General features: G+C 50.8%; 2 protein-coding genes across 5 annotated transcripts; both read right to left on the bottom strand.

The window, feature by feature from the left end:
- Window positions 1–92: 92 nt before the first annotated feature.
- Window positions 93–14678, bottom strand: Mcoln1 (mucolipin TRP cation channel 1). 3 transcript variants are annotated; one of them, XM_038346323.1, is made up of 15 exons: window positions 14542–14678; window positions 8986–9191; window positions 7607–7774; window positions 7364–7529; window positions 6658–6766; window positions 6328–6424; window positions 6055–6154; window positions 4930–5036; window positions 4667–4816; window positions 4435–4536; window positions 3694–3768; window positions 3425–3547; window positions 2299–2514; window positions 401–531; window positions 93–301 (listed from the first exon to the last, which is right to left on the bottom strand). In XM_038346323.1, the coding sequence occupies exons 2-15, from the start codon at window positions 9073–9075 to the stop codon at window positions 265–267; spliced, it is 1671 nt and encodes a 556-aa protein (XP_038202251.1). In that variant the 5' UTR covers window positions 9076–9191; window positions 14542–14678; the 3' UTR covers window positions 93–264. The 3 variants fall into 3 exon arrangements, with proteins under 3 accessions (XP_038202251.1, XP_038202248.1, XP_038202250.1); XM_038346320.1 differs by lacking the exon at window positions 14542–14678 and adding an exon at window positions 13423–13563; XM_038346322.1 differs by lacking the exons at window positions 3694–3768; window positions 14542–14678 and adding an exon at window positions 13423–13563.
- A 1974-nt stretch (window positions 14679–16652) lies between these two features.
- Window positions 16653–21235, bottom strand: Znf358 (zinc finger protein 358). 2 transcript variants are annotated; one of them, XM_038345612.1, is made up of 2 exons: window positions 21212–21235; window positions 16653–18470 (listed from the first exon to the last, which is right to left on the bottom strand). In XM_038345612.1, the coding sequence occupies exon 2, from the start codon at window positions 18430–18432 to the stop codon at window positions 16726–16728; it is 1707 nt and encodes a 568-aa protein (XP_038201540.1). In that variant the 5' UTR covers window positions 18433–18470; window positions 21212–21235; the 3' UTR covers window positions 16653–16725. The 2 variants fall into 2 exon arrangements, with proteins under 2 accessions (XP_038201540.1, XP_038201539.1); XM_038345611.1 differs by lacking the exon at window positions 21212–21235 and adding an exon at window positions 20594–20741.
- Between the last annotated feature and the right edge of the window lie 1599 nt (window positions 21236–22834).

Genomic DNA, 22834 nt, shown 5'->3' with positions numbered 1-22834 from the left:
CAGCCAAGCCGAGTGTGGCGCGGCCTCTTAAAGGAGCTGACTTGTGGTGAAAGGGCTACCCTCCCACCCCCTCTACAAATTAGATCATCACGTTTATGTTCCCTTTTATTTAACAGCAACCCTTCATGCCCTCCCTTTCCCAGTGTCCGATTCGACAAGTCCACAAGGCCTGTCAAAAGCAGATCTTTAAAAGCAAATTCGAAAAATAAATAAGCTGGGGTTCCAGCAGTACAGGGGATAAAGTCTATGGCGATGATCCTGGAATCAGTTCACCAGCAGCGAATGGTCCTCCGGGGAGTCCCTGGAAAAGAGAAGTGGAAAGAAGGAGCTTTGGATCTCTCTGGCACACACGCCTTCCCCTAGGCTCTATCAACCCACAACCCACACCTGGGGCTCCAACCTTCCACAGCAGCAGAGCAGGCTGCAAGCCGAGCCACTTCCGCGACGGAACTTGCCAGATGTGGGACTATCTTGGCACTGTTCGATGTAAGCCTGGAGCTCACTCTTCTCTGTGCCAGTACCTCCCGGGTGCTGGGGAGAGATGATGCCCCAAAACAGAGCATGAAAGTTGGTCCTGACCTCTAAAACTCTTAAGGTGCAGTCAGCTGGGTGCCCCACTGTTTCTCTGATGGGACCACCTTGGTCTCACTTCTGGACCTTTGCCTTGTAGCTTGCTTCACTGTAGAAACTTTTCCCATCCCTGGATGTGGCCACAGGTCTCAATTTTATTGGTTTAGTGCCCTCTGCTGTAGGCTAGGAGCCTAGACCGAGTATTTTAGCAATCTATCTTCGGAGCTGAAACAAGGTAACTCACAGCTATGAATGTAAGGCCTGAACTCCTACATCCAAAGGTGCTACACGAGTGTGCTCCAGCAAGACTCAAGATGGCTGCTTGGGGCCTGGGTGACAATAAAATACTTGTGGGATGGCTACAGATCATCCATGTGGGAACGAGTATACACATCTGCTATCAATGACATAAAAGGAGGCAGGGTCCCAGGAAAACCTTCTATTCATGACTTCCTGGGGCCACCACTATTTCTCCAAGCCCTTTCTGGCTACCAAGTCTTGAATCTTCCAGTCTACACGTATGCTCTCCCTTGGGATTCCATCTCTCCAATCCAGAATTCTTAGGAGTAGAGGGGAAAATAAGAAGCAGAGACCTGCCACAAAGGCTTTTAGATACTTATGTATATTTGCTTCATTTGTATGTGTGTGTGTTTAGCTCCTCTGTCTTCTTGGGTGCTAAGAAAAAGTTGTTTTCCTGAAATCTGTGGGAGGCTGAGTGAGAGGACAGTGGGGTACCAGGGAGGCAGGATTCACACTCAGCAAACATGTCCCAAGGAGTGTGGAGTACACTGGGCATCAAGTGGTCACCGTCCATCTAGTGCTAATGGGAAATATGAATGGTACATGGACTGATAGTCACTACCAAGAGGTATAAAAGAAGCATGCAAAGTTACAAAAGGACCCTGATACAATTGGTATTAGGGTAGGGCTGGGAAAACTTCTAAGCTGGAAACGTGGCTCAGTTGGAGAGTGATCGCGTAGCGTTTGGGAAGCCCTGGGTGCCATTCCCGGCACCACATACACTTGATGTGGTGGTAAGCATCTATAAGCCCAGCACTCAGGTGGGGGGAGCAGGAGGACAGAAGTTCAAGGCTATCCTCCAAGGGCAGAACTTATCAGGCCTGTAAGATGGTTCAGAGGGTAAATAAAAGCGTTTGACGCCAATCCTGGTGATTCCACATGGTGGAAGGAGAGAACTGACTTCTACAAACAACACTATGCTGTGCACAACCCTCTCCCACCCCCCAAATAAGTAAATGTTTAAAAAAGATCACGAGGAGGAGGCCAGTTGGCCCAGCAGGCCTCGAGCTCAGGTCTATGACTCGTGTGGTGACAGGAGAGACCCAATTCCGGCAGGTTGTCCTCTGACCTCCACACATGTGATGAGATGTGTGTGTAAGGGTGTGTGCACACACACACAGAGGAAAGAGTAAATAAAATACACGTTTTTGTCCCCCAGCAGGACTACAGAAATCTGTCCTTTCTCGCCCATCCAGCTGAATGCAGCTGTGATATGCCCTAGGCTTCTCTTTCAGGATGACCCCCCCTCACAATCCCAACTACCCACAAATCCAGTTCCAGCGTGCTCTCTCCTTGGACTGTCTTTCCTGCTTGACCTACTGTGACCCCAGGTCAACTCTGTGAAGTCAGGCAGCCCTTGGAACTAATTCAGAGGGAGGGGAGAAGGAAAAGGATTTCGAGGAAGGGAGGAGGGTACAGACGGCTGACCTTGATGGTGTCATAGGCGCCCGTGATTAGCGCAATGAAGAGACTCAGCACCATGTAGATGAAGAGGCTGATGAAGGAGTAGAGGTAGAGCTGGGAGAAGAGCCACACCAGGCTACTGCGACCCTGCTGGGCCTGCATGGCCGCGAATGTCACAAACATGTCGTCCCCGTTGATGAGCGAAAACAGACACTCGGACACCATCGACAGCGAGCGGAACTGTGGACAGCGAGGTGGGGCGAGAGGACAGATATGGCTGGGGGCTGCCAGGCTCACCAGGGTCAGCGGCAGAATGACTGGCAGCTGGGCCCATCTGAGGGTCATCATATCAATGGCGAAGTCGGGGAGTTAAAGGTCACGGGCCCAAGGACTGTCAGAGGGGCTGATAGGTGGAGTAACCCAAGTCAAGACAGCCATTAGTGACCACAAGAATGAGCAGGTCACAGGGTCAATGTCAGGATCACTGCGGGTCAGAGGGGACAGAATATAAAACTGCTACAAGGCACAGAGGAGGTGGCTCAGCTGGTAAAGCATGAGATCCCACGTTTGAGCCCCAGCATCTACATAAAGAATTGAGTGTGGAAGTGTGCCTGCAATCCCAGAACTGGAGAGGTGAAGACAGGGGGATCCCTTGGGGCTCAGAGGCCAGATAATTGATCCTGATCATGGGTTGCAGACCAATTAGACCCTGTTTCAAAAGAAAAAACCAAGATATGGCTGGACATGACGACACTCCCAGCATTCTGGAGGCAGAAGAATGTATGTCTGTGAGTTTGAGGCTAGCCTGTTTATATAGTGAGTTCCAGGATAGTCAGGGCTACACTGTGAGACCCTGTCTTAAAACAAAACTATATGGGTGAAAATTGTTTTAGAAATGACAGCAAAGGCTGACCTCTGACTTCCATATACATGTGCATACACAGTACATGTACACATGCACTCACACACATATACAATTTACTTACACAGATGATAAAACAAAACCCTACAAGTCTGTAGGTATGGTAACAGAGGTCAAGGTGGGTCTTTTGGGTCATCAGATCAACAACTAAGAGACCAGAGGCTGGGAGAGGGGTGGGAGCCTGGGGCCCTTTGGCAGTTCACAAATACAGCCCCCGGTAGCCCATACCTTCACATGGTAGGGTCCCAGGACAATCCAGCCACAGAAGCAATAGCCCAGGTAGATGACAGCCACACAGCAGCAGAAACGCATGACACTGGGCAGTGCCACACGCAGCGTGGCAATCAGGATCTGCAGAGAGGAAACGGAACCACAGTGAAGACAATGGCCACAGCCCAACTAGCTCTCAAATGGCAGGGAGGACCTCACCAATGTGACCAGAGGAGCTGCTGAGTTTAGATAGGGCAGGACCCACCTGGGAGGAGCCTAGGACATACCACAGCTGGACTCAGCTGGATGGGCAGGTAGGGACAGGCTCCCGTGGTCCTGCCCGGGTACAAAGACGCGTGTGTCTGTGGTAGGTGGGTATAAGAAAGAGATTTGTGGTTTGGTAATGGAGTTCGGTTGTAGGGTGCCTAGTACGCACAGGGCCTTGAGTGTGATCCCTGGCGCTACCTAAAGCCAAGCATGATGGCATACAGCTGTCATTCCAGCAGGAACTCAAGGTTATCTTCAAGTGTGTAGTAAGGCCAGCCTGGGCCACACAAGACCTTGCCTTAAAAAAGAAAAAAAAAAAACAAAATACAAAGCTGATGGTAGTGGTGCACGCTTTTAATCCCAGCACTCAGGGAGGCAGAAGCAGGAAAATCTCTGAGTTCAAGGCCAACAAGGTCAGGACTACACAGAGAAACCACGTCTCAAAAAAACCAAAACCTAAAACTAAAACTAAAAAATAAAGATGTGGTGGTGCATGTCTTTAATCCCAGCACTCAAGAGGCAGAGGCAGGCGGATCTCTGTGAGTTTGAGGCCAGAGCAAGTTCCAGGACAGCCAGGGCTACACAGAGAAACCCTGTCTCAAAAACTTGAAAATAAATAAAAATAAATAAATAAAGGAAGAAGAAAGGGGCTTGTGATGGGTCACCGACTGACAAGAATTAGTGACTGCTTTGTGTGCTTGGGTTTGTTTGCGAACTTGGGGCAGATGATACCCAGGGCCAGCTAAGGGCAGGAGACTTACGTTGTACTTGTGGAAAAAAGTCAGGTAGCGGATGACACCAACCCAGACGAGCAGCGTGGAGGTACCCAAGAGGATGCTGCAGACATCATAGCTAGCTAGGTTCTGTGGGCAGGAGTGAGGGATCAACTCATAGGCATACTCTACGGGGGGAGGGGAGATGGTCCCCAAACAGGCAAAGACATGAAGACAGAGACACAGGGCCCCGAGAGCAGGGCACTGGAAGGACTCGTACCTTTGCCTCAATGCCAATCTTCATGACAGTGCCCGAGATGGTAAGCACGTCACTGGTAACCAATAGGATGTACCAGCCATTGACGAACTCGAGCCGTTCCCACAGACTAATTTCCCGACCCCGTCGCCGCCACATGAATGCAACAAACTCCTATGGGAGGAGCCCAGGTGAGGGTCTATCTAGAAACTACTAGGCCATCACCCCCACCATGGCCCCAGGGCTGGGCAAAGTGGGCACCAGCGCTCGTGACACCAGGGCCTCACGTTCTGCAGTAGGAAGCCACGTAGCAGTGAGCGGGCACACAGCAAGAAAGACAGGGAGCAGGTGAGGATGACCACCACATCAAATAGAAGCCGGAAGCTGTTGTCTCCTACAGGAAGGAGGGTGTGTCCCATCAAAATTCACATGGGGCCATAAGAGGTTGGGGCTAGGGGTTGGGCCAAGGAAGGAGTCCTAGAGGAGAGAGAGAGTGTGTGTGTGTGTGTGTATGGCTGGTTTAGGGCCATCAGTAGATTTAGGGATTTCCTAGCATGAAAAGTGTCAAAATCCCTGATGAACACTGATATGGAGCATAATTCTTTTGCAGTGTTAAGCCAAGCATTCTACCACTAAAATACATCCCCACCCTGTTTTGTTTGGTTGTTTGTCTCAAAGACAGGATCTCATATATCCCAAGCTGATCTCAAACTTACTATGTAACCAAGGTTGGTCTTGAATTCAGCCTCAAGAGTATTAGGATTACAGGAAAGCTAATTTTTTTTTTAAAAAATTTCAAAGCACTGAGAATTGAAGATATTACCTCATATCTGCTAGGAATTACTCTGCTACTGAGCTACATCTCCAGTCCATTTTGTTTTATTTTGAGACAGGGTCTTGCATAGTCCAGGGTAATCTGAGATTCACTATGTAATCAGGGTGACCTTGTACTCCTAACCCTTGTGCTGAGAGTATACAAAAATATTTATTTACTTATGTATTTATTTGCAGTACTAGTGACTAAACCTAAGGCCTTGAACATGCTAGGTAACAATTGTACCACTGGGTTACACCCCCAGTCATCTTTTTACTTTTTGTTTTAAGGTCTCTAAATTGCCCAGCTGTCTTTGAGTTCATTCTGAAGTCCAGTAGGCCAGGCAGATTTTGAATTTGTGATCATCCTACATCAACCTCCTAAAGAGTTGGGATTACAGGCCTGTCTACTTGTGATGAACTTGACTGGGTCCAGGACCCTCCCAGGCAGGCCATGGTGCATGACTGACGATGGTGCTCATAAACAGGGCGTGGAAGTTAAGGACACTGGATAGTACTATAGGAGGCCCAGGAAACACCTTGGAGTTATGACTGTTTTGGGGGGCATTGGGGGGTGTCTGAGGGTAGGAGGGTTTTACCATGTCTGGAGACACTGGGATGTTTACACTCCTGGATGTGGGTCTGGGTCTCCAGGCGGATAGGGATTCGTCCACTGTGTGCTTTATTGTCAAACGTGATCTGAAGGGGTAAGGGCAGAGTAAACCTAAACAGCCCCAAGCCCCAGCTCCCAACCCCCATGACAGATGGCCCAGGTCCTAGCCTCTACCCCATCACTCTCATACCATCTTGGTGAAAGCTCTCGGATGCCCCCTAACAGGCAGAGGGTGCTTGGGAGTCACCCATTTGCTCACCAGGACACTGAAGGTGTAGCAGTCTGGGATCTCATTGTTGATGAGGCTCTGCAGGTTAATCGTTTTCAGCTGGAAGTGGATGGTGACGTTGATCAGCCTGTCGGGAGAGGCTTAGGTGAGGGTCAGGGGCCCAATGTCAGTCGCTCCTATCCTGAGCTGACTCTGCAGCTAGCAGAGGAAACAGCTGTAGTGGCTCCAGCCCCTGACTAACTCCATGAAAGTGGCTTCAGATCCAGATGTCTGGACTCTTGCCACCTCCACCCACCCCATCCTCAGCTGTGCCCTTGAGCCCCTCAAAGAATTAATCCCCTTAAGAGAAAATGGTAATACTTGTGGAATTTCAGTGTGAGGTTCTTGTAACTGGTGCTGCTATCCAAGAGCTCCAAGTCCTCACTGGGGATGTCGGGGGGTCTGTCAGGAGGATCCACCTGGATACAGTCTGAAGACAGGTAGTCACGGAAAGGACTCAGGGCACTGGGGAGGCCCAGGTCAGTCTCCCACAGTTCTGTCAGTCCTTCTTCACTGTTTCAACACCCACTTTATGCTTTATTGCTTTTTTCCAGCACTAGGGATCAAGCCTAGAATTTGCGTGCTAGGCCAGAGTTCATCAGAGCTATACCTTCAGCCCTCCCTTCACACTTGACCTTTTGCTGCCTCCACCCAAACCAGGGTTATGATCTGCCTAATGCTCTACAGAGACCACAGCGTCCCACAGGCTCTCCGAAAGCTCAGTGAGTGGATGGCATTCCAAACAATGCCTGGCTCTTCCTGCGGCGTGCATTCCAGTCAGCATGCTGCACACGTCAAATGTTCATGTTTATACAATCTGATCACACAGACAGCTCACAAGGGCAGGATTTTACATACTTTTTTCTTTTTCTCTATTTCTCTTTCTTCCAGAGCCTCACCTTTAGCCTCTCACTGGGGGATTCTAAGCAGGCTCTCTAGTGCTGAGACATATCTGTAGTCCCTAGGTCAGGATTTTAATCCTGGAAACCTAAATTCCCCCAAATTAGGCCCTGCCCTGGCTACTCACCAGTGACTACCCTTGGGTCAATGTCAAAGGTATCATTGGCTGGGTCCACATGGCCACGGTGGTAGTACCGCTGGCAGAGAGCCAGAGCAGAGCCATTGGCCCAAGGACCACCCCCACCACGGACGTAGGCATACCGGCCCAGGGATATGTCAGGCAGGATCAGGTACTGTGAATAGAGAGAAGCGGGCCTGTCAGCCCCACTTGTGCTGCACAGTACTCCCTCAACCCTCTCACACCCTCTACCTGGTCCACAGCATAGAAGATGGCTTGGTAGAGCTGTTCCCGTGTGTAGGCAGCAAAGGTGTCATCAGCGCCATCAGAGTAGCCCAGCAGGAAGAGATGTCGGAAGGCAATGGTGTTCTCTTCCCGGAATGTCACCACCAGCTGATTGCTGAGTCCAAAGAGAATGAGCTGCCAAGAAGGAGCCAGAGGTTGGCCCTGATAGGACAACTCAGCAAGGCACAGGTAGAGGAAGAAAAAGAGAATCCAAGAGATGTTCCCTGGGGTGAGACAAGGCCCTACTGGCACTGCAGGGGGGGACCTGTAATTTGCTATTCAGTCAAAGATAACCTTGACCCTGACCTTCCCGGTTCTACCTCCCAAGTGCTGGGATTATAGATGTACACCACCACACCTGGTTTATCCAGTACCAGGGATGAAACCTAGGGCTTCATGCATGCCAGGCAAGTGCTCTACCAGCTGAGCTATATCCCCAGCTGTCTTGGGGTTACTACTGTGATGAAACAGCATGACCAAAAGCAACTTGGGGAGGAAAGGGTTTATTTGGCTTATACTTCCATATCTCAGTTCATCACTGAAAGAAGTCAGGACAGGAACTCAGACAGGGTAGGCACCTGTAGGCAGGAGCCGATGCAGAGGCCATGGAGGGGTGCTGCTTACTAGCTTGCTCTATATGGCTTGCTCAGCCTGCTTTCTTATAGAACCCAGGACCACCAGTCCAGGGGTAGCCCCATTTCTCATCGATCATGAATTAGGAAAATACCCAACAGCTTGTTTACCACCAGATCTTATGGAAGCATTTTCTCAACTGAGGTTCCCTCCTGTCCGATGACTTTAGCTTGTGTCAGCATATAAAAACCACCAGCTCCTTGTACTTCTTCTTTGCCTTTGTAACATGGCGCTCTTCACTTCTCACTCCTTAAGTTCCATGCTACGCCCATAAAAGCATCCCCAGTACACAGCACAAGATGGATACTGGTAAACCTCACAGCAGTGGAGTATGGTCAATATGTTTACTGACTGACAGGTGGTGTGCTAAACCCAAGCCTCCAGGATAAGTACTGTAGGTCTACTTTAGATGAGAGGAGATCAGGACAGCATCAGATTAACTGGATTTAAATGCTGTCCGTCTACCCAGTGCTCAGTCATGACTCTTAACCTGTGTGAGCCTCAAGGGCATTTAGGTATACAATGCAGCGAAGACTATGGCCACTGCTTCTGGGAGGCTGTAAGGAGTTTCTGAGCACAAACCTCAGACTCCTTCCTAACTGGTAACCACTGTCATCGTCGTTATGAGGCAGCAAGGGGCCCCTCTGAGATGAGAACAGTGGCTGTGGTGGTTTTGGTGACATTTGGCAGAAGCCTTGCCTGACTGGTCTCACCTGCACAGTGACCACCAAGATCTTGACCACCTGCAGCATCAGCTTGCAGGGCTTACGGCCTTTGGCTCGGAACTTGTCACAGGGACTCATAAAGAAGTACTTGAGGCGGCGGCGGAGGTCTTCCTCTTCTGGGGGTGTTGTTGGGACTGGTGAAGTCCCCACCTGGGTCCCATACCCAGGATTGGGGGTCAGCAGTCTCTCGGTTTCTAAAAGAATGGGAAAAGGTAGTAGAAGATCAGGGATGGACAACACCCTTTGCTTCCTTCCCCAGCAAGTCCCACCAATCCTACAGGCAAGGGTGAATGTAGAAGAAAAGCTAGAGTGAGATCCTGTAAAACAGCTCAGTAGGTAAGGGGTTTACCACCGAGCCTGACAACCTGACTTTGATCTTCTGAACCCACATGGTGGAAGGAGAGAACCCACAAACTCATGCACACGTGCACACATACACAATAAGTAAATGTAAAAAGAAGTATTTTATTTAAAAAAAAAAAGAAAAACCAGGGCTGGGATGTAGCTCAACTGTCAGAGTGTTTGTCTAGGAAGCGCAAAGCTCTGAGTCTGATCCCAGCGTAAGAGAAAGTGAGCATGGTGGTGCGCACCTGAACTCCCAGCTCTCGGGAGCTAGAAGCAGGAGGATCAGGAGATCAAGTACATCTTTGGCTATCCAGTAAGTCTGAAGCCAGCTTGAGCTACATGAGACCCTGGTGAAAAAGGAAAGGCAAGTGGGGAGGATGGAGGTAGGAAGGGGAGAAGGCACAAATGTAATCTGAACACTGGAAAGTTGAGGCAGGAGGATTACAAGTTCTAGGCTAGCACTGGGCCACACAGTGAAAGAAAACGGAACCTGGCACGGCACAGGCCTATAATCCTAGCACTTGGGAAGTAAAGGTGGGAGGATCAGGAGTTCAAGGTAGCCACAAGTCTGGGGCCAGCCTGGGGTTCTGTCTCAAAGAGAAAGGCATGGGGGCATAAGCAGTAAGATAGCTCAGAGAGTAAACATGTTTGTTACCAAGCTTGGCGGTCTAAATTTATTCTCCTCCCTGAGCCTCAGCCTCATCTTCCAAAAGAAGTAGCCACAATCCTCCATAAATGGAGCACTCAATACTTATAAAGCTTTTATCTCAGAGCCTGGATTGAGGCTAGCCAGAAAAATCCACCAGTCTTCTTGTGGGCTCGGGGGAAGAAGGATCAGCTTGGCCTGGACTGGCTTCTTGAAGAGTTTGGCAAGGCCCCTATACTTATCCCACCTCTAGTCTACAGGTAATTAGCACATAGCAGAGCCCACATTCCAGAGTTCTCAGGACAAATCCCACAAGAAAAACCTTTGAACCCATTAGAAACCAGCCCATCCCAGGTCACAGGTCTGGGCCTAAAGGCTGGCATAATGATTCATGTCTGTAAACCCAGCAGAGGTGAAAGTTCAAGGTTTTCCCTGAACTACATATCGAAACACAGGCCAGCTTGGGTTAGAACCTGACCCAGAAGAACCTCAAAACTGGGGCTGGCTTATTAAGTAGGTAAAGTAGGTGACTCATTATGTAGGTAAAGATGCTTGCTGCCAAGCCTGACAACCTGAGTTCAATCCCTGGAACCCACATGGTGGAAGAGACAGGTTGCCCTGTGCAACCAACTCACTTATCATCCTTCAGGGGACCACATAGCCAAGAGCCAAATTCCAGCCTCGGTTCGCCTCCCCCAACTCTTCCAGAAACTGGAAATTAAAGCCATCTCCCCCTAAGGCTGAGATCCTGAAACTGCTTTGAGAATCCTGCTAGATCCAGCAGGGAAGAACCCGTTCTTCAGTGCATAACTAGGTGCACAGCTAGGGCACAGCATGGGACTCACACCTGCCAGGCAAACACTTGAGAGTTGGAGGCAGGAGAGCTATGAGTTGTAGGCCAGTGTGGGAGAGTCAACTACGAGCACAAAAACAAAGTTCCCAGGTGGCAGCAACTGTTGGAGTCCCCACCAGTCCTGGTTCCTGGTAGCCTAGACTTGTCTCTAACAGCCTAGTCACCTCCACTGGAAGACCTTTCAGGTCTCAGTTGGTCTTTCTCATTCTCTCTCTCTCTCTCTCTCTCTCTCTCTCTCTCTCTCCCCCCTCCCCTCTCTCTCTCTCTCTCTCTCTCTGGAACAAAACAAACAACAACAACAACAACCAACAGATGTAGTCCCAGGTGGCTTCAAACTCATTAGAATTGAAGATGGCCTTAAACTCCTGATTCTCCTGCCTCCACTGCCCAAATGCTGGATGCTGGGATTGCAGGCATGCCTCTGCTCCTGGCTTTCACCCTCTATCTGACAAAGCTATGTAGATTCCTCCCCTTTAAGACAGGGTGTCACTGGCTGGCTTGAACTCACAAGGATCCACCTGCCTTTGTCTCTTGGGCCTAAGTGCTGGGATTAAAGGCACACACAACCAGGCCTGGTGAAAATAGATTCATTTGTGCTGCTGGAGATGGAACATCTTGAACAGGCAACACAAGCGTTCTATCTGTAAGCCATTCTTCCAGCACTAAGCCTGCCAGGATGAAGCTGGCCCATGTCACTACCTGTGGTTCTTCAGGTCTGGACCTGGCCCCTCCCTATTTAATCCAGGTGAGCTTGTTTACAAGCTAGTAGGGGAAAGCCAGAGGCAGGCTGTTACTCCCTAGCTAAGATCACAGCTAACCTATCCCAGACACTACTGGCCAGGACTCCCACAGGAGTTTCTGAAGTCAGAACACAGTGAGGATCAACATGAGATTTTACCCCAGATTTCCCCATGGCAGGCCTGGAAGCTGGGAACATACAATCTCAGTTTAGGAAGGCAAGACCGCATGTGTTGTAATTGAATTAGTCCCCTAGATTCATGGAGGCCATCCCTCTAGCTCTCTTCCTGCCTGCGTTTAGGGAAGCTGAGCATTTGAACATTGGCTGCCAAAAGCGAAGCCTTGGGTCTCATGTGAAAGTTACTGAGTTCCAGTGAACTGAGCAACTGGTACTTTTCAGCTGGGGACATAGCTCAGTGGTAGTGTGTTTGCTTAGTAAGTATGTCCCTAGGTTCAATCCAGAGAGAGAAGAGGCAGAGGAAGACTACTTGTCTAGGCCTGTAATCCCAGTGATCAGAGGCTGAGGAAAGAGGATCACATACTCAAGTCTGGTGTGATGGTGCACACATGTAATTCCAGCACTGTGGAGGCAGAGGACGGCAGATCTCAGAGTTCCAGGAGTGCCAGGGCTAACAGAAAGACCGTCTCAAAACAGCCAAAAACAAAAGCAAAGCAGGTTGAAGTCTTGCCTACAGAATAAAACACTGATCCCAAACAAAACAAAACCATCACTAACAAAATCCTTGGCGTTTCAACTACTGTCCTAATAGGAGAGGCTGGCTGCTGCCTGTGTTCACAAACTGAGCAGAGACTAGGTGCTAAAGGTAACACTCTCATAGGTCACATACTACCTGGAAAGAAATGTTCCAGAATAACAATAATAAAGCCATCCATAGTGACCCATGCCTATAATCCCAGCACAAGGGAGGTGGAGGCTGGGGTTATCAGGCGTCCTGCCCTTTGAAGTTGAAGAAGTTTATGCCCATCCACAGTCAGGTTCTCAGTACTATCTGCCTCTCTCTCATAAGGCTGGCCTTCAGGATGAACAAAAAAAAGCTCTCTGCCAGAGTTTTGAAAGGCTGGTGCCCATCCACCGGTTCTAGGAACCATCTGCCCATGTCTCCTCCATAGGGCAGCTAAAAAGTCTACACCAGACTTTAGGGGGAAAACTGAGAGCTTAGTGTCAGCGGTTGGGAAAGACGGTGGTCACCCACCACCCAGTTCTAGGAACGGTGGAAGCTCACTGCTTGAGGCCAAGCGATGCTGGTATCCTTCTACAACCTAGGTTCTGGGCACTATGCACGCTCTCCACCTAAGTTAGAAATGTTGGTACCCACCGGCCACCCAGGTTTCCATGAGGAATCTGGGGAACTTCAGAGCTGGAAACTGGGAGCTCATCGCCCAGGTTCTATGAGCCTTCTGCCCTTCCCTTCCCTTCCCTTCCCAACGGAGCAGCAGAGAAAGTCCGCACTGGACTTTAACGGGAAGCTGGACGCTCACCGCCCAAGGTCGGGGATGTTGATGCGCACACGCTGCCCAGGTTCTAGGAGGCATCTGTCAATCTCTCTCCCATAGGAATGCAGAGAAGACCTCAGAGAACTTCAGAACGTTAAGCTCGCCGCTCGCCGCCCAAGGTCAGGTATGTTGATACCCACCCGACACCCAGATTCTAGGATCTGTGGAAGCTCTCCGCCTGAGGCCGGAGATGCTGGTGCCCACCCGCCGCCCAGGTTCCAGAAACCGAATGCCCACTTCTCCCGCACTGGACTTGAGGAGCGGAGGGCTGGGCGCTCGCCTTCGGAGATCAAGGAGCCGGACGCGCCCTCCCGCCGCCCGCGCTCACCTGAGCCGCGCCGGCCCGCCGAGGTGGCCATGGCCGCACGGTGAGCGCCGGGCGCGGGCGGGTCCGAGCGCGCGCCGCGGTCACTGCGGCCTCGCTCCCTCCCGGCGTCGCTTCAAACCCTCTCGCGTCAGCTGACAGGAGCCGCGGTCACGTGAGCGGGACGCCAGCGCTGAACACGTGACGAATTCTGACCCAGCCTAGGAGGCTAGGGCAGTGCCTCCCCTCCGCCCCTCCATTCCCGCAGTGCGCATGCGCCTCCCCGGTGGCGACATGCGGGCTAACGGCAGTTGCGCGGTCCTAGCACCGACTAGCAAGGCTAACAGAAAGGTCTGGGAAACATGCTGATTTCTAGTGTGTGGCAGGGACTGGTTCCGATCTGGCTCCGTGTCAGCCTCGTGACTTCTGTGTCTACAGCTTGCGCTGTTACCCTTCATGGTGTCCGGTGATGACCCTACATCCTAAGCCGAAAGTACCCTCTCCTCAACTCCCAGAAACCTTTCTGGTCTCCCATCCAGGTTACAAGCAAACTGTACTTTCTAAGCCAAATAAAACCATTTTCTACCAGCCCAAACACATCGGCCTTTCTGCACTACTGCAGCAGCCTCAGTCCTGCCTTTTACTGCCAACCTCCCGCCTACGAGCAGCCTGAAGGACCTCCATAGAATTTGTCTCTACTAGAACCTCCTAGAGGTTTCCCATGGCTTTGCAAAGACCTGAACACTTCCAGCTCAAATGTAGACTCCACCTCTTTATGGCCTCAGGACATTTGCGGTCTTCCGTAATAAAGACAGGTTCTGTGTAAGACAAGTAGTTTAAATATGAGTTTGAATCCAAGCACTTCTAACCATCACTTCAAAACTTTCCAGAGTGCCTTAACTATGCGATCTATTTCTTTCTATTATTAATAATAATAAATTAAAATCTTGCTGGGCCTGGTTGTTTATGCCTTTAAATCCTGGCAGGTGGATCTGAGTTCAAGGTCAGCCTGATCTACAAAGCGATTTCCAGGACAGCCAGGGCTACAAAGAGAAACCCTGTCTTAAAAAAAAAAAAAAAAAAAAAAAACAAAAACCCAAACAAAAATTTCTCCTCCTTTGTAAACTGGGAAAACACAGTTACCTGCCTCTCAGAGCTGTCCAAGGACTAAATGAGAGAATTCAAGACCATTTTTCCAGTGTTGAGGCTGTCACCCAGTTGGTAGGGTGCTTGTTCAGCTTGCACAAACTGGGATCCGTCCCCAGCACTGCAGAAACAAGGCGTGATGGCCAGTGCAGTCAATAATATTGGTAAACATAGCAAGGCTCCCTCAAAAGCCAGGCACGGAGGCTGCTGAGGTAGTTTAGTGGCCCAAGTGCTTGTTTATATGAATTCGGGACCTGAACTCAAGACCCTAGCATAGAAAAACCATGGGTTGGTACCTGCAATCCCAGCATTGAGGAGGCAGAGATGAGAGGATCCCTGGGGCCCAGGGCCCAGTGCCAGGCAGTCTAGTAAATCTGTGAGCTCCGGGATAAAACACATAAGGAGCTGGAGAGATGGCATAGCAGTTAGGAGCATGGGGTCTTGCAGAGGATTAGAGTTCAGTTCACAGCATGGCAGCTCACAACCATCCCTAACTCCATTTCCAGTATATACTGACCTCCAAAGTTACCAGTCACAGTGAACACTTACCTGGAAGCAAAACACTCATAGATCTATAATAAAAATTTAAAAAATGAAGAGTAATTAAGGAAGACACCAACCTGGATCCCTTACCTTCATGTGTACACACACACATACACACACACACGCACACGCACACACACACACACTCGCATCCACACCCACAATTACAACACACACATACACACACACAGTCAGACATGTTGAGTCATGTAGAAGATGGTTTTTGAAACCACAGCAAGGTCTGTGTAGTGATACCCTACCCCTAAAACAAAAGAAAACAAAACATAAAACTCTTCCTCAGGAAAAGTGATCCCTCCATCTAAATCAGAAATCTTGCTATGCTTTAGAATGTTCCACCCTCTGTACTTAGCTTTGAAACAGTGCTAAATTATAAGTGTCCAAACTGTGCTGGTCTTGCTTCCTGCTGAGACCTCAATGAGCATTAGATGTTTACTGAGGCATGATGGTTTACAGCTATAATACCAGCACCCAGGAAACTGAGGCAAGCCTGGACTACATCAAGTTCCAGGCCAGCATGAGGTACAAAATGAGACTTTTATCTCAATAAACAAACAAATCAAGAGAAGAGATCTTGTCACATGGCAGTTCACCACTGCCCATAGCTACAGTCCAGGCATCCAGCACCACTCTGGCCTCTCTGGGCACCAGGCATGCACTTGATACACTTTGTATGCAGGCAAAACACTCATACGCATGAAATGAAAATAAAACTTTTAAATAAAGAAAGCTGGTAGAAGGCTCATCGGGTAAAGGCACTTTGTTGCCAAGCCTGATGAGTTTAGTCCCCAGAACCTTCATGGTAGGAGAACCAGCTCCTGAAAGTTATCTTGCCTCCAATCAAAATGAATATATATGATGGCTCAGTGGTTAAGAGCACTACTGCTTTTACAGAGGACCTGGGTTCAGTTCCCAGCACCAAGATCATGGTTCATAACCATCTATAACTCCAGTTCCAAGGGATCCAGTGTCCTCTTCTGGCCCATGTGGGCATTCCATGCACATGGTACACAGATATACATACAGGCAAAACATTTATACACTTCAAATAAAAATAGATATTTTAATATAGAATAAAGCAACAATCACCAAGTGATAGCCCAGCCTTTTGGGACAGAGTCTCTCTACATAGCCCAATCCTCCTGCTACCACCTCCAGAGTGCTGGGGTGACAGGCCTGCACCACTACACAGGCTAAGAGATGTTTGTTAAGCACATAAGGAAGAGCAAGCTCTGCTCCTCCAGTGGCTTTTCAAGGGCAAGAAGGTTAGCTCAAGGATCCAGCAGATCCTTTAGTAGCCTGCACAGTCAGCCCACTAGAACATCAGCATGCCTGAGATTCCAGACTGGAAAACACCCACAGACGTTGAGTGATCACAGTGGCCAGACCCAGGAGAACAGTGGCATGATGTGTGGGAAAGATTGTGTGGGGCCTTGTATGGGAAGCTAGGAAGCCTAGAGGGTGTGCCTCCACAGATCTGGGCTCTGACCACACCCTCCACCCTACCTGCAGTAGGAGAAAGCACAAAAGGCAAGCAACACACAGAGTCAGGAGGCAGGAGGATTTTACTATGAATATAACAGACACTTTCCCCAAACCACCACAGATGCCAGTGCCCCTTTATCCATCGGGCCCCAGCAGTGCCCCTTCCTCCTTTACCCACTTGGGACTCTCTCCAGTTGGAAGGGCTGGGCTGGGACTGTCGTGAGTAGGAGAGCAGGGATCCATTTGGGACTTGGGGTTGGGGTCAGGACTGGGGACAAGATCAGGGATTGGGCTGGGATCAGATGCTTGGTCAGGACTGGGTACCACATCAGGGTCAGCATCATGGCCTGGCTTAGGGTCAGAAGACAGAACAAGATCGGGACTGGAGACAGATCCTGAGTGGGTCTGGAGGATGGGATTTCGGAGTGAATCCAGCACAGAAGCAGGGTCAGGACTTCGAGCAGAGCTGGCACCAGAGCTTAGGTCCAGGCCAGATTCCAGCACAGAAACAGCATCGGGACCTAGGAAAGAGATCTGCCCTTGCCTCATCATAGAAACTGGGCTCAAGCCAGGCCCGAGGCCCAGCCCAGCTGCTGCCGCTGCGGCAGCTGCTGCTGCGGCAGCTGCAGCTGCAGCTGCAGCTCCCTCGTGCACCCGCTTATGCTTGGTGAGGCTGGAGGCTTGGCCAAAGGCCTTGCCACAGAGCTGACAACGGTAGGGGCGCTCGCCAGAATGCACGTGGAGGTGTTGCAGGAGCGCCGAGCTCTGCCCAAAGGCCTTGGAGCAGTGTGGGCAGGCATAAGGTCGCTCACCAGTGTGGATGCGGAGGTGGTGCTGCAAGTTGGAGCTCTGCCCAAAGGCCTTGCCACAGTGGGGACAGCGGTAGGGACGCTCAGCTGTGTGCGTGCGCTGATGCTGGAGCAAGGCTGAGCTCTGCCCAAAGGCCTTGCCGCACTGCGGGCATGGGTAAGGACGCTCGCCAGTGTGGGTGCGCAGGTGTTTAAGCAGCGCAGAACCCTGCCCAAAGCCCTTGGCACACACTGGGCACTTGTGGGGACGAGGGCCACCATGTGTGCGCAGGTGTTGGGCCAGCAACGAGCCATGACCAAAGGCCTTGCCACACACCGGGCAGTGGTGTGGCTTCTCCCCGCTGTGGCTGCTGCGATGCTTGAGCAGTGTGGACCGCCAGCCGAAGGCCTTGCCGCAGGCAGCACACTGGTAGGGCCTTGCGCCCGTGTGGATGCCTCGATGCTGGGCCAGTGTGGCACCGTGGCTGAATGACTTGCCACAGTCGGGACAGCGGTAAGGCTTCTCTCCACTGTGGGTGCGCCGGTGCTGGCTCAACCCAGAGCTGCGACGGAAGGCTCGCCCACAATCGGGACAGGAGAAGGGACGAGGTGGACTTGCGGGGGCGGGAAGCACTGCTGGGTTTGTGGCCAAGATTTCAGGGGTGGCAGTGAGGCCAGAGGGAAGAGGATCCACATCTGGAGCAGCCGGGCTGAGGGTGTCACTGCTTGGGTCCAGAACCAGCGGCACCGGGCCAATGACATCAGGATCAAGGTCAAAACTTGAAGATGTGGGATCCAAATCTTGGGAATCCGAGTCTGGCTTCCCCAAAATGGACTGCTGAGCTTCTTCTGCCTCAGGGTCCAGATCTTCAAAGCTGGCGTCCCCATCTTCTGAGACAGTGTTGTGGTCTTCCGGCTCCGGCTCGGGGCTTTCAGAAATAGGGTCTGGATCTTTGGGACTGGGGTCCAGGTCTTCTGGGTCTGAATGGAGGTCTCCATAAAGTGGCCTAAGGCTCTTGTGGCCCGGATTCCTAACCAGGACTGAGCGCCTCATCCTAGAAGTGCAACTGCTTGCGGCTTCTGGCACGGAATCTGCAGTATGAGCACAGGAGATTGGTGGAGGGAGGTGCGGGGGAAGAGGGAGGTGACTGGCCATGCCACACAAAAGTCCCTGCTAACTACATACAGATTCTCTCTTTGTCTTTAACCAAAGGAAGAGCTCTATCTGGTGTCCTACCTAGAATTTGGAGAAGAGGGATCCTAGTGGGACATGCTGATAGTCTCGGTTTTCAGCTTAAACCTGGAGGGGAATAAGAGGCCATCTTGGGATTTTGTTTTTTTTTTTAAGCAAGGTCTTGTGTAGCCTGAGTTGTCTTTCAACTCATATGTAACCAAAGATGACCTTAAATTTCTTATCCTCCTGCCTCAACCTCCTGAGTGCAGAATTGCAGGCTGTGTACAAGCACATTTGGCTTAGGTAGTACTGGAATTCAAGCCCAGGGTTTTCTGCATGGTAGGTGAGCGACATCTCCAGCCCCATCCTGAGCTCTTGTAGGAAGGGAGCTTGGGTCTTATAGAAGACAGTTCTAAGGTTTGACACCCTTCATCTGGGGAAAAGGATGTCAGGGTTCTTTGTTCATCATGAGGTCATGGTCTGAATTCTTGCCCCACCTTGGAAAGTGGTACATCAGGATGTTCCTGATAGAGAGGGGAACTTGTGTGGTTTGTCCTGCAGAAGCAGAATGGGTGGCGGTAACGCTGAGAAGTTAATGATAGCTGGTACCCCTTCTGTGTCACAGTGAAGAATTCTAGACCCCCCAGCTTGGGTGGGATATATTATCTCCTAGACAGAGATCTTTGGTGTCTATTCCCTAAGCTAGAGGACATGAGAGAGGAGACCTGAGCTAGCTGCTCAGTACACACCTGTAATTCCAGCATTTGGGACGCTAAGGCTGGAAGATCTGCACAATTCAAGGGCAACCTGGGCTACAAAGTAACAGTTTTCAAAATTAAGGACAGTGAATAAATACATGGGTCTTTCCTGGGGAAGGGAGTGCCGGGGGCACTAAGAACTCCACAGCCAGAAGGGAGGAGAGAGCAGTTAATAGATCTATTTTCCAATTGGCTAGAAGATTGTGAATTTAACCCCTTGGTGAAAACAATAGCTGGGCACTGTGGGGTGATGGAGAGAACTGGGGCTGGGGAGGGGAGCGATCCACAGGAGAAGGGAAGAGGGGGGATGTCTCCAGGAAACGGAATGCCTGTGCCCCAGACTCAATGATTAGGGTATGAAGACTGTGTTAAGGGAAAGGCTAGGGGGGCAGATTAGGAGAAAGTAATAGAGCTCTACTTTGGGGCTGAGGGAACTCTTTGTTTGTTGGGCTGGGTTCCTGAGGATTAGGAAAATCTACCCAGCCCCAGCCTCACAGCCAGGAGACATACACAGAGGGGTGCTGAGTTCCCCTATCAACTTCTCTACCCAGGCCCCACTGTTGGAGATTAGCGGGCAATACTCCCGGGAGTCCTCCCAGATTTCTGGGAGACAAGGGACTTTTAGATTGTTTCGAAGGAAGCAGTTTCATGAACTCCCATCTTGGATGGAAACTCCCATCTCTTAGACGAAGGAGAAGGCAGGTGCACCCCGATCACCTCTTGGGAAAATGGGCTTCAAAGAACTCCCAAGACTGGATGGTGGGAGATAACAATTGAGATTTTTTTTTTTCTGGGACCACTGAGGTAATACTACACCTCCCCGCTGCACATACACACTATGGAGTAAAAGGCCTTTCTTAAGTCCCACATCGGAAGAACAATACCCCAGGCTTTTCTTGGTTTCCAGAAAGAAAGCACCTCCACCCACCCACCATCACCTTCTGAAGCAAGGAGGCGTCCTGCGCTGCAGAACCTCGGAGCTAGCGGGCACCTCCACCCACCCCAATCTCAGGCTCACAGTGGGGGGGATTGCGGGTGGTCCCGAGGATGGCGGTTTAAACGCACTAGGCCTGAGCTTCTTGGGACCACCCCTCCTTCCACCGCGTCTGCCACCTAGAATACCTAGCTCGAGAGCTGGCACCACGCACTCGGCGAGGGGTGCATATAAGTAGCCCAGAGCCGCGCCCCGCACCCTGCTCTTAGTGTGGGGGCCTCCTCCCAGCCACCTCCCCTTTTTGCCGAGTCTTCCCCAATCTGCCCGATCCGCTCTCGGGGTCACTCACCCGATGCCCCTCGCCCCTGCCCGGCCCAGCTGCAACCGCGCTGGCCAGACGGCGTCTCCCCGCCCCAGGCTTGCAGGAAACCCCACCGCCCGCCAGCCCCGCCGGCGGCCCCCTTGGCCCAGCGGCCCCGCCAGGCGCTCCCGGGGAGCGAGAGGGGCCGGCCGAGGGCCGCTGCGGGAGCTGCTGGGACTTGTAGTTCGCCCGCGCCCTCGGCGGCCGGCGCCATCGCTGCCCCCGCCCCCCGGGCCAAGTCTTTGTCCCGGCCCTGGCCACCCCGGCCGGCGCGCGTCCAGTCTTTGTCTGCGTCCTACCAGCCCGCGCCACCCCTGCACGATCTCTCCATTCACCCATGTGCCTCTTTCCGCCCCTACTCCGACTCTGATCTTGACTCTCTCCATCTGTATCCCTGTCTGTGTCTCCATCTGTACATCTCTCTTCTATTCTGTCCGCTCCTCTCCGTCTCTTTTTGCCTTTACCCCCTTAAAAAATTATTTAGTGTGTATTCGTGCCGTGTTGCTCATGGGAAAGGAAGTCGGAGGACAACTTGCAGAGTCGACTCTCCTTCCACCGTATAGGTCCCAGGGATGGAACCATGGTTGACCATGCTTGGCTGTGTACCTGTACGTGGTGAAACAATTCTCCTTTCTTCTTTTCTTTCTCTGTTCCTACCAGGCTCTCTTTCTCATCTTTCAATTTCTTTGCCTCTGGCCCGGTCATTTTCTGTGCCTTTGCCTTCTTTTGTTTCTGCCCTCTGTCTTGGCCTTTTGCCCATTTTTCTATCTTGGTTCAAACAACAGCTATCATGATATCCAACCACACAGACAAAGGGAGGCTTTGAGAAGCTCTGCAATTTAAAGAGTGTTTGTCTTATCCAGTATTATCTCAAAAAGTTTAGGGCTGTGAAAACACCTCAGTGGGTGAAGGTCTGTGGTGAGACCATGGGGTTAGAGAGGTGACCCAGTCCGTAAACTGCTTGCTGCAGAAGCTTAGGGACTTCAAACCTCGGGCAATGATGTGGAAAGACAGACTCAGTGGTGGGCAACCACAATCCTAGATTTGAGGTGGCAGAGGCAAGAGGATCCAGGAACTCACAGGCCAGTCCGTCTAGCCGAGTTAGTGGTTCCGGGTTCGTTGAGGAACTCTGTCTCAAAAAGTAAAGTCAGAGGGCCAACAAGGCGGTTCAGTGGGTAAAGGTATTGGCTCAAGGGCCCTTAGACCTGAGTTTGATTCCCTAATTCCCCAAATGGTGGAAGGAGAGACTGTCTCCTACAAGTTGTCCTCTGTCTTCCACATGCAAGCTATACATACCCCACCACATAAATAAGAAAGTAAATAAATAAATGTAATCTAAAAAAAAATCAAGATAGTCTGGCTGTGGTGGTACACTCCTTTAATCCCAGCACTTGGGAGGCAGATGTAGGCTGATCTCTGAATTTGAGGCTGATCTGGACTTCAGAGCTAGTTCCAGGACAGACAGGGCTACACAGAGAACCCTTGTCTCGAGAAAAAAAAAAAACCAAATATAATAAATAAACAAACAAATAAATAAATTCCAGATAAATAAGGAGGTGCACGATTGAGGACGACACCTAGAGTCAACCACTGTACTCTACACACACGTATGTGTGCAGCCCCCCCTCCCACACACACAGTTGTTTGTTCATAGAATCCTTCACTACCTGTAGGAAACCCTTTCGTTTCCTGTTCCGAGCAGTAAAGTCTGAAACTTCCATCTTCTCAGCCTCCTATTCTAATGGCAGGTCAAGAAGCTGGAGCAAGTGCTGATTTGGGGACCACTGACATCGTCTGTCAGCCAGGATTAAAGAAAGCTATAGGGCAAACTTTACGACTTAGACACACCTCCCTCCACCACAGAGAATGAAAACAAGCCCTGGGCGGCTGGTAATGGGACACAGACCTAAGCATAAACGATGATGGTCACAGGGTGAAAAAAACATGGTACAGCAAGGCCACCCTCTGACCATATCTGAACTAAGACAGACGTAAGAATAGGCTGCAACCAAAGCAATGACCACACATCCCTTCTTTTACCCATAACACAAATGACTGCCCCTGCCTGCCAGCCACAGCCCACACTCCATTTTCAATCCTCCCACATCTCTGCGATAAAAGTTGCTGGAATCCCAGCCACAGACTGTACCAACCATAACTGCTTCAATTTCCCCTAAAGTCACCTGGCACAAGTTCATGCCCCTCCCCTGGAAGTCTCCCAACACCCTC

The sequence above is a fragment of the Arvicola amphibius genome, chromosome 10 (genome assembly GCF_903992535.2).
Source record: "Arvicola amphibius chromosome 10, mArvAmp1.2, whole genome shotgun sequence".
NCBI classification, from domain to species: domain Eukaryota; kingdom Metazoa; phylum Chordata; class Mammalia; order Rodentia; family Cricetidae; genus Arvicola; species Arvicola amphibius.
This window is presented reverse-complemented; position numbering and strand designations above follow the sequence as displayed.

Excerpts from the sequence above, each read along its gene's own strand:
- Mcoln1 (XM_038346320.1), bottom strand. The coding sequence starts at position 13,453 with ATGGCCACCTCGGCGGGCCGGCGCGGCTCAG. Across the intron at positions 7,775-8,985 it reads TCTTGGTGGTCACTGTGCAG|CTCATTCTCTTTGGACTCAG; the intron begins GTGAGACCAGTC and ends CCTTCTTGGCAG. Across the intron at positions 4,817-4,929 it reads GTGGCTTCCTACTGCAGAAC|GAGTTTGTTGCATTCATGTG; the intron begins GTGAGGCCCTGG and ends CTCCTCCCATAG.
- Znf358 (XM_038345612.1), bottom strand. The coding sequence starts at position 18,432 with ATGAGGCGCTCAGTCCTGGTTAGGAATCCGGGCCACAAGAGCCTTAGG.